The 14,357-nt window shown below is 37.1% G+C and overlaps 1 protein-coding gene across 1 annotated transcript in view; it reads right to left on the reverse strand.

The window, feature by feature from the left end:
• Nucleotides 1-341: 341 nt before the first annotated feature.
• Nucleotides 342-14,357, reverse strand: part of LOC145276883 (transmembrane emp24 domain-containing protein 1-like) — an 89,342-nt gene continuing 75,326 nt past the window's right edge. The window contains exon 4 of the mRNA XM_080128307.1: nucleotides 342-3,067. Coding sequence (XP_079984433.1) covers nucleotides 2,831-3,067 — 237 coding nt within the window. The 3' untranslated portion in view covers nucleotides 342-2,830. The remainder of the gene's footprint in view (nucleotides 3,068-14,357) is intronic.

Raw genomic sequence — 14,357 nt, forward strand, 5'->3', positions numbered from 1 at the left:
TTTTTTTCTTTTACTAGCAAGTTTTCATTTTTACTGCTCCATTTTTTTTTTTATCTCTTGTTGTTTTGTTATTTTATTTGACTTCGTAGCGTCTTTAATTCTCAAGTTTGCTTTCTTGAGCTTCTTTTCTCTTACAGTTTGAATATTTCCTCCATGTCTGAAATTTTGGGAAAATCCTGAATGCTTTCACATTTGAAGTGCCTACGATGTTGAATAGATGCTTCAAAATGGAATTATATCTTTTGGAAACACTGGGGTAAATTATAAGACAAATTTAACCATTTTGTTATGAGCACAAGAAAAAAAAAAATCATAAAACCAAACTTCAAACAGTCAAAGAATTTTTAAGTTTTAGATGTTTTTTATTCAGATAATGTTGATTTATTTACACTGCATGGAAAAATGGAAAAATAGAAGAGTTTAAAAATTATTCATTTCTGAAAGTCAATCCGAACAATTTTGTTCATTTTTTAGTCTTTTCTAAATCTCAGCAGCAAGTTGACATAAAAAATTTGATGCATTGAGATTATCACAGCAATTCCAGAATCTTACAGTAACATGCAAAATATTTTTAAAAAATTGTCTTTGAAAAATAAAAGTAAGAAAAAGGTTTTCATTCAAATCAGTTTAAAATAAGAACAGCAAGTTTATAAGTTGAGTAACCAAAATGTTATAAAACTCATTTTAGTACAGAGGAAGGGATTTCAAATATATTTTGTTAACGTTCCAGAAGTTTTTGTTTTTTTTAGATGAGAATTGATTATTTCAACAACTTTTCTGATCATTTCAGCCAATGTAATCTCCAACAGGTGCATCTTTCCAAACATGGAAATCGAAATGGAATTTCAAATTGAACCAGGGGGAATACATTGTTCACATTTCATCAATCGTGACCAAATAGAAGTATTATTTGATATTCTTAGTTATTGCCTGCATAAGGATTGATCTTTCAAATTTCAAGCTTGTCGTAATGCACAAAACACAAAATTAGAGCATCAAAATATTGTCAAAAGAAAAATGATCAAATGATAAGCAGAAAGAATTTTTTTTTTTACAACTAACAATAGTTGTGAGCAGAAATGATAACACCGGCAAGAAAGCAGGTCAAGAAAGCATCGGACAACTTTTGTACTTTATCACCACATTTATAAAGATTAAACCCTGCTACATACTCCTTCCCTTCTCTGTACCATAACAATACAGAATGGCATCTACACAGTTCATGATATTTTCTGTAGGAGGCTTAACTCAGACAAAACGTTTTCCAAGAATTATCGCTCTTGAATGTTATATGAATTGCATTTCCTCTGAATGTTCCAAACAAGTGCTTCTAAATGAGTTTTCGATAGTGACCTTTGATATTTGATCCATATTTCTCTGAGCTGATGTCAACTATCTGAGTAGTTATTTTGGTAAAGAGTTTCTATTAGGCTGTCTATCTCCTCTAGCTAGCTATTAGATTAGTATTGCCATTAGATTAGTATTGCCATTAGATTAGTATTACCATTAGATTAGTATAGCCTTTACTCAATATCCTAGGCAACATTTTATGCATGGTATCAAGAAAAGGATTACTTTTAATGCATGAATGATCTGAATCCTTGATCTGATTCAATTCAAAATTTTGTACAAGTTTCCAAAAAAGATGCACCTGAAGAAAATCAGCCAAGATGAGAATAGTAGTTGGAATAATCTGAATTGTAATAATCTCACAAAAATATCAATGAACAAATGATTTTAATTCCATTTGAGGTTTATTTATGGGACAGTGCACAACAATAAAACATTAAAAAATATAAATAAAAGTGTTAAATTTCATAAATCCTAATGAATTCTGCACTAGAAAAAAAAAAGAAAAAAAAAAAGTAAAGCCATTCAAAATTAGACTAACAAGCGTTCATGTTTTCTATCATTCACGTTTAAAATTGCTTTGAAATAAAAAGTATAATGTCAAATTTTAACTAAAAGATGCTTTATTCAAATAATATCTAAGATCTCAAAAAAAAAAAAGAAGCAAACAAAGAAAATTACATTAGCATAAAATCCATTGCAAATAACTAGCAAATAAATAGTAATCGCCACTCTTTAGAAACCTCATACTCTAAACTGTTCAATCCAAAGTTTTATTTTCATCATAAAATATTCTTGAACCGATTAGTTTATTCATAATAGCTTTTTGAAAATAGAACTAATTTTATCGTTTCTAAATAGACAAACAATTTTTATATTTATCAGTTCAAAGAATTTAGTTTGCATCTGATTGGCATGGGAATTTTGGAGTATCAAATAGCTAGAGTACAATTAGAGTATCTTTGATAAAAGACATTTGACAATTTATTATTAAAAAAAAAAAAAACTCTTTAACTTTATCCATTACTTAATGATTTTAAATCAATATTTTAAAAATTGTGTTAAAAATTTATTTAAATAAAAAAAAAATGTTCAATTTAGAAATTATGTAAATCAGAATTTTATTGAAAACAAAAAAAATTTTCTCAAAGGTTATTTCATAAAACACTTAATAGAGTCAATTTGAGACACTTAAAAAAAAATCTATTCCAATCCTTCAAAAGATTAATATGAAAATAAGATAAAACATAAGATTTTTTTCTTTTCGAATTATTGAAGTAAAATGAACAAATGATGTATTAAAAATACAATGTCTTTGTTTTAAAAATGATTTCAGTTTTGTTGGCCTTAAATGTGAATACTGTATAATGTCTCTTTCATATCAAATCATTTGTCAATACATTTCATAGTAACCTTTACAATTGGGTTATTTAAAAAAAGAAAAATACTCTTAAGTGTTGAATACTGTAGAAAGTCTTCTTCATGATCTCTGCTGGAATACTTTATAGAGTCTGCTATGATCATCAAACAAACTTCTGATCATGATAACTTGTGTAAGGGCAACCGACATCATGAGAAAGAGTTGGATTCCTGACCACCAATTGACACGCTCAAAGTTAGATTCCTGGATATTCCGATCTCTGGCTTCAAACATTTTCAAATAGTTTTGTACTTGATGAGATCTTTCAAGATTTTCTTTAACACGTTCCACAATTGACTACAAAAAGAAGAAATGGTTAAATTCATTTATGATCATTTTATATAATGCAGTCAAAATATTTATTTTAGTTATAGATTCACTCATTGATGATAAAAATACTTCCTGGATGTTGAAAGTGAAATAGTAAGTTTATTTCTTGTAGTGGAGTCGGAAAGGGTGAAAGTAGGAACACAACAACTTGGTGAGAATAACAAGAACATTTATATCAAGCAAGGGTTAGTGGTACAGAAAAGGTTAGTAAGTCCGTGGTGAGTCATCTCTGTACGACATCCGGGATAGATCTCATTGAGTGGTCTAGACTTGCTGGTTATATGCCTAATGGACAAGTCCATCTTAGCGCACAGAAAATGTTAGTAAGTCCGGGGGGGGGGGGGGGGGGTCGTCTCTGTACGACATCTGGGATAGCTCTCATCAACTTGCTGATTATATGCCTAATGGACAAGTCCATCTTAGTGGTTATAAGGGTATGTATGTCCCTCCCCCCCACGCTTTTTTATTCAGGGGAAAAAAAATGTTAATATTTCTTCCTTTTTGGATCGATGATAAGGGGTTCAGTAACCTTTCTCTTCCTTGTTGGTTGGCGCTGTTCTAGGTTTGCTTAGGGAGGCTCGATATCGAACATATATAACGTATTGCTAGCTTCTTCCTTGACTTGAGGTGTGTCTTTGCCATCGTCAGGACGACGTCTAATTTGATTTAGGTGTCTCTGTGAGTGGTGGTAGGGCCTAGAACAATGTAGGTTGTGTTTCCAATTCTTTTGTCAATTCTTCCCTGTTCCCAAAACGATCTATTGTTTCCGTATGCTTTAAAGAAAACTTTTTCTCCTGGGTTATACTTTTTTTCCAGGAATGGTAGTGGTCCTACCCAAACTTGCTTGTTTTGGCAGTAGTTTTTCAAATACTGGTCGTATTTTTCATGCAAACATAGTCTTTGCAGGAGACGTTGCTTCAAGGGTATTCGGGTTCGGTTTGATCCTGTAAACCTGTAAAAACTGTTGTAAGGCCTTATCTGAAGGTGTTCCAGAAGCTTTCTTCTCTGCTCTTTTCAAAGTGTCTACGAAACGTTCTGCCTGTCCATTAGAAGTTGGATGATACAGAGGTATAGTGATGTGTTCTATTTGAAAACTGTCGCAGAATTCTTTAAAATCAGTTGATGTGAACTGTGTCCCGTTGTCGATTGCTTAGTCAGCGACAACGCCAAATCGGGCAAAAAGTTCATGGAGGAAAAAGATAGTGACTCCTGTGGTGGGTCTCCTTGCACTTGAGTACTTTTAGCCATTTTGAATAGCTATCTACTACAATCAAGTAGTAGACATCCTCCACTGGTCCTGCGAAATCTACATGTATTCTTGACCATGGTTGGTCTGTCTTTGGTCATGGTTTGTAGGTGATTGGTGGTGCTTTAGCTGCTAGAGAACAACCCCTGCAAGAATCCACCAAATTTGAGATGACTAAATCCATATTTGGTCAATATACATAACTCCGCATAAGGCTTTTCATCCTATTCTTTCTTAGATGACCTGTGTGAAAATCTCTTAGTATTCATTTCTATAGAGTCTTGGTTATAACCACCCTTTCACTATATAATAGTAAATTGTCACACAAGGAGAAAATGTCCGTTATCTGTCAATGTTTTTCCATGATCTTCTGTTTTGTGGAGCAAATGAATTTGTTTTCTTGGGCTTTGTATTTTATTTCATGTAGCGTAACTGGTAATTCTTTATTCACGTTAAGCATCAGATTCTTGATCTTGCTGTCGTTTTTTAAAGAAGCGATATCAGTGTCTTCTAGTGGTTTGCTTTGACTTGGTATTAACCTTGACAATCCGTCAGCATGACCAATTTTTTGTGAGGGGAGGTATTCTAACTTAAGTTATAGTTAAGTAAGATCATACCCCATCTCAGCAATCTGTTTGCTGTATACACAAATAGTCTTTTCTTTGATCCCAAGATAGTTAGGAGCGGTTTATGGTCAGTTTGCAAATTGAAAAATCTTCCATGCAAATAACAATGGTACTTTGTTACTGTGAATATTATAAGGGTTTCCTTCTTGATCTGAGAGTAATATTTTTCCGAAGGTAATAAAGTGCGGGACGCATGTGCCACTTCCATCCGGCATGCTGTGTAGTATGCAAGCGCTTATACCATGAGAGCTTGCATCACTGGCAACTATGATACCTAATTCTGGATTGTAATGTGTAAGAGATAGGTCGGACGTCAGTGCAGTTTTAATTTTGTTGAATACCTCCTGGCATTCAGATGTCCATTCCCAAGTACTGTCTTTCTTCAAATTTGTTAAGTGGGGCCCGAAGATTATTCATGTAGGGAATAAATGACTGGCAATAGTTGGCCAGTCCTAGAAAGCTTTGTAGTTCGGTGACGTTCTCGGGAGTTGGCATGTTCTTTATTGCAGTTGTCATGTCAGGATCTGGTCTCCTTCCCTCTTTGTCAATTATGTATCCTAGGTATTTAATTTCTTCTAGGAAAAATTCACACTTTCCTTCCTTAACTTTGAAACCAAAATCCTGTATCCATGAAAAGACCTTTTGTATGTGCTCTCTATATTGTTCCTTGGATGTGCTGATTATAATTATATCATCCAAGTATGCAGTTGCGAAATCGAGTCTGTCTAGCATAGTATCCATTATTTCTTGAAAAATTGTCGGAGCGACCTTGATCTCAAGTGCTAGTCTCTCAAATTTGTATAAACCCGTGGGTGTTTATGCAAAGTATAAGATAAGCCTCACTGAGATCGACCTTAGAGAAGATCTTACCTCCGTTCAGTTTCGCGAAAATCTCCTTGGGACTAGGCAGTGGGTAATGGTAGTCTTTCAAGACGGTGTTTAACCCAGTAGAAAAATGAGTACAAATGCAGATTTCTTTCGATTTCTTTTTGACGTACACGGCAGGAGATGCCCATTGGCTGAATTCCACTTTTGATAAGATGCCAGTCTTTACTAGTCAAGTTCCTCATTGATTTTCTTTAGCGAAGCGAATGGTACGTTCCTTTTTTTTTTTTCCTAAAAATTGGTTCTGCATCAGTTTGTTTCAGTTCAAATTTGGCTCTTGCGTTCCTACATTTACCCAGGCCCGCTGTAAAAATTTCAGGAAAAAGCTTTTTTAGATCAGCTTTAAGTTCTTATTTTTCTGTAGAAAACGATTCTACTTTTTGGCAAAAAGTGTTGATAGGTACATCCCACAGATTAAATTCCTAAAACCAGTCGGACCCAAGTAAATTTTCTGTGTTCTTGAACACAAATAATTTCAGTTTTTTCGTTGTACCATTAAAAGTGACATTTGTCGTTCTCCTTCAAAATTTACTTTTTCTCCAGTTTTATGCAAAGTCGACCTATTTAAATTTCTCCATGTCTGTAAATTTATTATCGATAATTGTCTGACCCTGAGTCTAATTACAATTTAACTTTCTTGTCTAAAATTCTAACTAAGACGTATTTTCGACTTTCTTATTCATTTTCGTCTGTTGAACCTTAATTTTACTTTTCCTCTGCCGTTTGCAGTGTGAGCTTTTGTGTCCTAGTTTTTTGCAATTAAAACATTCTTTGGTGTGAAAGGGGCAATCCTTTGATCAATGCAAGTCTCCGCAGTGAAAACAAGGGGTTGAACGCTTCTGGTTACCTTGCTTTTTGTGCTTGAGTAGAAGATAGCATTCAGTTTCTGTTTTGTTTTTTGGAGAGTACCCCTTAGTTTTTCTCTGTATGTTCTTTATGTGTGCAATACCAGCTTCTTCGAGTCCTTCTTGACACTAATGATCCTTTGGCAATCTTCCGCCAGCTTTTGTACAGTTAAGCCTGGTTCACTTTCCAGTTTTGACAAAACTCTTTGACACATCTCAGAGTCTCTTGTTGAAGTTAAACCCTGGACGAATATGAGGCACTTGAAATCATCAGCACTCAATTCTGACAATTCAAAATCGTCACAGCGTTTGTTGACAATTGAGAACAAAAGTCAAGTAGTCCACATCGTCTTTTTTCATAAGGTTCAGGCATTTCCACCGTCTATGGAACAACGACGTCTTCTCACTGAAATAGTTCAGTTAGTCGTTTAACGGTTTCCGTAAACGTCAGATCGCTAGTCTTTTGTGGCAAGATATAGTCGACAAATTTGTCGTGTTCCGTAGTCCCTAATTTGCTGAGTAGAAAACAGACTTTTTTTTGGTCTGCCCAATTTTCACAATCGATATTGTACAGATCTTCATACCGTCTGAAATACGTTTCAAACATTCAATTTTCTTCAGTACAGTAGGTGAAATTATTTATTGTACTTAGTACCGCACTCTGGGGAAACGCTGTATTGCTCTCTGTAGCTTGATTCCTATTCATTAAAACCTGGAGTAGTTCTTCAGTTCTCGCTTTCTGCTCTGTTTGTAATGCAAAGAGTCTGTCCTCAGCTCTCTTTTGCATTTGGATCATTCTTTCTTCTGCTTGCTGTAGTCTACCGTCAGCTCTTCTTTACTGGTCCATTTGAAATTCAATTAGACGGGTTATCATCTCTTTCACATCTTCCATTGTGTCTCTTTTTATTTTATTTTCTTGAAGCAAAAAAAAATTCTATTCTTTTTAGGGAATTTGTAACTTCAACGGGAAGTCACAGCAAGGGAAAACTCTTATAATTTATGGACTAGTATACTCTTCAATAGCTGTAGCAGAAATGCAAAAATTATAGATTAATTTTGCATACACTTATTTACTCGTTGACACGTGTTTCTTTTGTCTCAGATATGCCAATAGTTCAGAAATGGAGACAGATTTTTTGGTTTACCATAGAGAAAAAAAAAATAGTACAATATACTATCTATGTTGTATTATGGTGTGGCTCCCAGGTTGGGAAATCGTAATAGTGCGTAGGACTCCCTGGCTGCGGTACATAGCAGTTTTAGTTACGTCGATCGTCCGTAGGTTCACTTGTTTACTAAGCGGTTGTGATGACGAGTTAAGACTAGTGAGTTATCTCACCTTAGACTGGCACTTTTTCCTTATCTTGCCTCTCGTCAATTGTCAAAAATGTCATAACAACGTTGAACCTGAAAACAAAGCGGTTGACGACTTAGAACGATCAGCTGTAACTTAAAAACATGCATTAAAAGACGTAAGTCACAATTGTGTTTGTTTTTGTATAAAATTATATTTTACAATATAGTTACAATTTAAAACAGATCGTCTTTTTTCTTTTGGTGGTTCTGAAGTTCACAGTTAGCAGTTTTTCTCACAGTGCTCTGAGGAGGGAAAAATGACGCTTCGACAATACGGTCTTCAGCAACACATGCTGTTCCGTGTTTCTCCTTTCTCTGCTCTCTCTCTGCTCTGCTGATTCACCGTTTTTATTGGCATTTTGTCCCTTTGTTTTTTCTATCCACGCGTTCTGTCAATCGGTTGATACATGTGTTCTTAAGTCACGTTTTGACCTCAAAAAATCATTCGATTTTGTCTTCACACAGCGACACGTGAATTACCCACTCATGCCAATATCTGTAATTCCAGAGCTTACGAGGAATGTCACGTTTATTTGTTTTGTAAACAAAAAAATCGTCGTCCGATTTCTCTGTTTATGACGTAAGCCCTTTCTCTTTTCAACAGGTAGACAATCGATTATTCGATGCCCACTCTTTTAAATCTTTTATTAAAGTTTTTTCTTTTCAGTTATGTATGATGGTTCCAGCCATTCATTACATAACACCCCTCCATTAACCATTTTTTTTTTTTTTTTTTTTTTTTTCAATCGTCTATCGGTCCATCGACATTTCCAATAATGTTTTTAATGTCACAAAATTTTTTTTTTCATCTCTTTTACTGTATTTTTTTTTTCCGTTTAACTTAGAAAAAAATAAAATAAAATAAAAATAAACATCAACAAGAAAAGCATAAGGTCTTCTTCGGTATAAGTGCATCGGCCGCACTTAACAGCAAAATATACGCTGCAAATTTACCAATTTTACCGAAGTGGTCGATTTGTCCAATATTCTCCACTACCTCGGCTCTTTAATTAATATTACTAATTAACTAAATACGAGTCTTACATTTTAATGACTTGTTTAAAATGTGGGCAGCATATAGTACAAAAATTTCGACCAGAACGCCAGGATCCTAAATATTGGTGGCAACTCCGAACTCCCTATGATAAGGATGTTGCCTAACATCAACAGAGTAATTTTCTTAACCAATCCAAACATCCTGTTCCGCGCTCCCGACCCGCAGTTCGATTATAACCTGAGTTCCCAACCCCCGTGCTAGCCCTAGCTACGGTTGGCTGATCTCTACTATCATAATCAACTCTGCACGACCTGGGCACTAAGTTATATATATCTTCCTTCCATATTTCATCAACTTCTTTAGCCCTTTCAGCCGTCATGCTACGCGTGATTATTTTCCGTTCCATCAACGGGACCCTGTTTTCCTGACTTGGGGATTCTCGTTGATGGCGATTGCTCTGTTGGGGATAATATTCTTCCTCCCCACTAGAGGATTCTTGATCTGAACTACTATCCTCTACCGGTGCTGACAGGGTTGTTTTTCTACAGCCCTCTTGCTTGTTGGGGATATCCCATTCCTCCAGTTCTGCTTTCCGAAGGTGTTCCCCATGGGCTTTTGTTACTGCCCCCGTCAGTTGACTTCTAATTCTATACGAGACTGGCCCCGTCTTCTCTATTATTACGTAATATGGAGACCATCTTACGTCTAGCTTTCCCTTTTTTCTATTATTTTTATAATAAACTAAGTCGCCAACTTGAAAATCGACTGCTTTTGTTTTCTCGTTGGCCCTATCTATCATTTTCTTCCTAGCTCTCTTTACATTGTTCCTGACTAATGTAAAGGTCCGATGCATGTCCTGCAGAGCGATCTCATGATCCTCTTCCCCGTAGTAAATTCTACGCGGCCTCAGTATGTTGTCTAACGGCAAGACAACGTCTCTATTATAGAGCAAATAATAGGGGGAGTACTTTGTTGTTTCGCTGACATGAAACCTTACAGCAGCCAGCATCTGGTTCAAGTACATGTCCCATGAACGGTCATTGCCCCCTATTTTCTTTGCTAGTACGTCATGCATCGTCCTATGGAATCTTTCTATTTTCCCGTTACTTTGCGGGTGGTAAAATGAGGTGGTCACGTGATCAACATTAAGCTCTTCTAAAGCCCTTTTCATGATCCCACTGACGTTCTCCGGTTCGTTATCCGTAAGTAACTGCAATGGTGCACCAAATCTGGGAAATATTTCCTCAATTAAGAGATGCACCACTGTCTCTGCCTTTTTATTAGGTACAGCGAAAGCCTCAGGCCAACCACTATACATGTCGATGAACGTGACTATGTATTGATTGCCTGACAAAGTCCTCGGATAGGGTCCGGAAATATCCAATGCAATCTTAGCAAAAGGAAAAGAAGGCATGTCGGTCTCCTGCATTTGAGGTTGTTGCTTCCTCAAATTTCTGGTCTGGCATGGGACGCACTTCCCTATGTGTTCGTTTACCTTCTTGAACAAACCAGGCCAGAAATACTTTTGTTTAATGGAGTGGAACGTTTTCTCCACACCCATATGACCATTCTCATCATGGTATTGTTTCAATACCTTCATCCTCAAATGTGACGGAATATATAATCTAATTACAGGATCGTCGTCGGGTGTCGATAAATAATATACGATATCGTCCATTATGATGTACTTTTTTTCTTCCATCTTGGACGTTTTACCGCTCCTCATCCGTTTCTTTAATTCGACGATCTGACTATCGGCGTCTTGTTCTTTACACATATCCAAACCTGATAGTGTAGGACGCTCGCTTACTACCGGTGAGCCTTCGTCATCCTTATGCGATACAAACTCTCTTGGTTCAAAACGATTCGAGTTTATTGCACTCACCGTGTAATTCCTATCATCTATTTCTACTGGAGGATCGTCTTCATCCCGACTCGCATTTACCGCACGGGATAAGAGATCCGCACAGACGTTATCTTTTCCTTTTAGGTACTGTATGGTGCAATCATAGCCAGCCATACTTAATGCCCACGTCTGTATCTTCCTATTCTGTATCGGAGATTTCAGCAAGTACTCCAATGGTCTGTGATCCGTGTAGATGGTGAACGTAGCACTATGCAAGTAGTGATTCAACTTGTTTAAGGCATAGTGAATCGCATATGCTTCTTTCTCTATTGTTGACCATCTAGTCTGGGTATCAGACAACTTATGAGATAGAAAATAAATGGGTTTCTCCATCTCCCGACCCTCCTCCGGGTCGTAGACCATTTGAGACAAGGTTGCTCCGATCGCATAATCGGAGGCATCCGTGTATAACCTGTATCCTTTGTTAGTGTCCGGGTATGCCAGCATCACCATCTCTGCAAGCTTCGATTTCAATCGATTAAAAGCAGACTGACACGCATCGTCCCAACAGAAACGTGCATGCTTCCTAGTTAACCGAATTAACGGTTCGGCGATTACAGAAAAATCCTTGATAAATCGCCTGTAATAGGATGTCATGCCTATAAAGGATCTAACCTGCTTCACAGTGGTTGGGGTCGCAATTGCCTGAATTGCTTTAACCTTGTCCCCCTCCGGCTGGATACCTTTCTCACTTACTCGGAATCCCAGATATTGCACTTCCTTGCCGAAAAACTCACACTTCGCCGCCTTTAACCTTAAATTATGCCTACGTAAACTACCTAACACTTTTTCTATATGCCTAACATGTTCCTCCTTTGTTTTGGAGAATATCAAAATATCATCCAAATAAGGCACGGCGAATTCTTCCTGTCCCTGTAACACTACGGACATTAGCTCCTGAAACACTCCCGGAGCGTTAGCAAGTCCGAATGGCATTACATTAAATTGGAACAGTCCTCTATGACAGGTGAACGCAGTTTTCTCTTTATCTTTTTCGTTCAACTTTACCTGCCAATACCCTGATTTCAAGTCCAACTTTGAGAAATATTTTGCTGACCCAAGCGAGGCCAGTATATCATCAATTACTGGTAGCGCTCGGGCATACTTCTTTGTTATCTTATTCAGGGCCCTAAAATCTACACAGAACCTCTTTGTTCCGTCTTTCTTTTTTACCAAAACTATCGGGAAACTCCACGGACTGTTTGACCTTTCTATCACCCCTGCCTGTAGCATTTCCTCTAGTGCTACATTAACTTCTTCTCGTTGTTTGAGAGGTGTTCTATACGGGTTTTTCTTTATGGGATCGTTTTTTCCTGTATCGATCCTCATCTCTACTGTGTCAGTCCGGCCTAAATATCTATCCTCTGTGACGAATAAATCAGTATTTCGTTGCAGGACTTTATTTAAAACTTTCCTCATTTCTTCCGGCACTTTTATGCCGTTGAGGTTACTTTTGTTTCCCGACTTCTTTTGTTTATTTGGCTTTGATATTGCCATTACTACTTCTGTTCTTCTACATCTACCTATCTTGTAACCTTTCTTTAATTTTACTGTCTGGTTCGTGTTATTCATAATTAGCAAAGGAAAACTTTTCCTACCTTTAATTTTAACTACCGTGTTCGCTACGGATACACCACTTAGATCACTTAGGAAGCCTTTATCTATCTGCACTACTTCGTAATCTAAACCCTGACCATTTCTCATTTCGGCACGAGCTGTGCACGCATGTAAATGCTGCGGTTTCAGGGTGACATTGTGCCTTAATCTAACTATACTCGAAATATAAGCCTCCTCTTGCAGCGCTATGTACTCGCTGCCTAATCGGATTGCTCCTAAATCAAAGTACATTCTAACACTATTTTGCTTGAGCCAGTCTCGGCCCAATATGACGTTCCTTTTAAGGTTTTTCGTCACTACAAAATCATGTCGAATGTACTGGCTTCCTACTTTAATTTGTAAACGCGCCACTCCTTGCACTATGAGAGGTGACCCGTTTGCAGTCCTTAAATTCATCTCTATTTTCTTTATCTCAGGCTTCTCTCTGAGACTTTCTAATACAGTACTTTTTATTACAGAAATTTTGGCGCCAGTATCTACTAAAGCCCTAAACTTATTTTTCTCTATCTTAATAGGGATGCAATTAGCGGCGCCCATATGTCCTATGATCTTTGACTGTTCACCCCTCTTCCTCTCGCTGGGCGTCTTGCGAGTGGGGTCTGCTCGTTTCCCGACTTAGGGAAGGTGCAGTTCCTGGCTATATGGCCTTTTCTGCCGCAATTGTAACACTTAATCTCCGGCCAAGGGCGCTCTGTTTCTCTTGCCTTGAAGCCGGGTCCCCTATTAAATCCTCTATAATTCCTCTGCCCCCTATCTGGCTCTGGGAATCTTTTTTTCCTTATCGCTTCTATATTCCTCTGGCGCCCACTATAATTTATTTCCATAGGTTCTTCTTCTCGGTCATTGCCTCTTATGCGGTTTTGCCACCGATCCTCGATTAGGGCCTTTTCATAGGCTACCTTGAGGTCCGATGGTTCTTCCCTCATGACAGCGATTTTGACTTGTCTGTCATATAGCCCCTCGATGAAGAAACCTATCACTTGGCTTTTTATTACTTCATTGTTCGTATCTAGACTACCATACGAACCTATAGCCAAGTGCACTAACCTCTGCATGTAGTCCTGCACAGTTTCGCTTCTACCTTGCTTAATATTTGCTAACTCCCTAACAAACTTGGTAGGATCTGCCTGGACTCCAAAATAATTATCTAGAGCTCGCTTCAAGTCTACCCATGCCACACTCTCATTGTTGGCTAGTAGTCCTGAAACAAACTGTCCTATTTGGCCAGCCGTCGTAATTAACGCTAATTGGCATTTTTCTTCCTCTGTTTGGCTAACTATTCTAGTGTATTTATCTATATCATTTAGCCATCTTCTGTATTCCTGCGATCGTCTAGTGTCTAATGGTTTTATTTTTGATAACAACGCCTCCCCCCTCAGAGAGTTCGAAATGGCCTTCCCTACATTGTGTAGTTCAGCCCCTAGGATCTGAGCGAAATCTGTGAAAAACTGCTGTTCCATTTTTAACAATTATTTTCAAAATTATACAAGAAAGAAAGAAGAAAGAAAAGAAATATATATTAACTTTTTTTTTTTTTTTTTTTTTTTTTTTTTTTTTAACAAAACTTTTTTTTAAAGAGCCGAGGTTTAGAAAAATATTGAAAAAATCAACTAACCTTTGCTTTTCCTCAGGTCCAGTGTTCTTTCTTCTTCTTTTTCTTGCTTCTGCGTTCGCGTTTCTCTTCGTCGATTGATTCACGTTGTGTTTTTTTTTCTTCTTCTTTGTTGTTGTGTATGTGGTAACCAAGTTCTTTTTGTGTAAGAGTTCTTTTTGTTTAGT

Source organism: Euprymna scolopes, chromosome 5, assembly GCF_053919585.1.
Source record: "Euprymna scolopes isolate OS-2025 chromosome 5, ASM5391958v1, whole genome shotgun sequence".
Lineage (NCBI taxonomy): Eukaryota > Metazoa > Mollusca > Cephalopoda > Sepiida > Sepiolidae > Euprymna > Euprymna scolopes.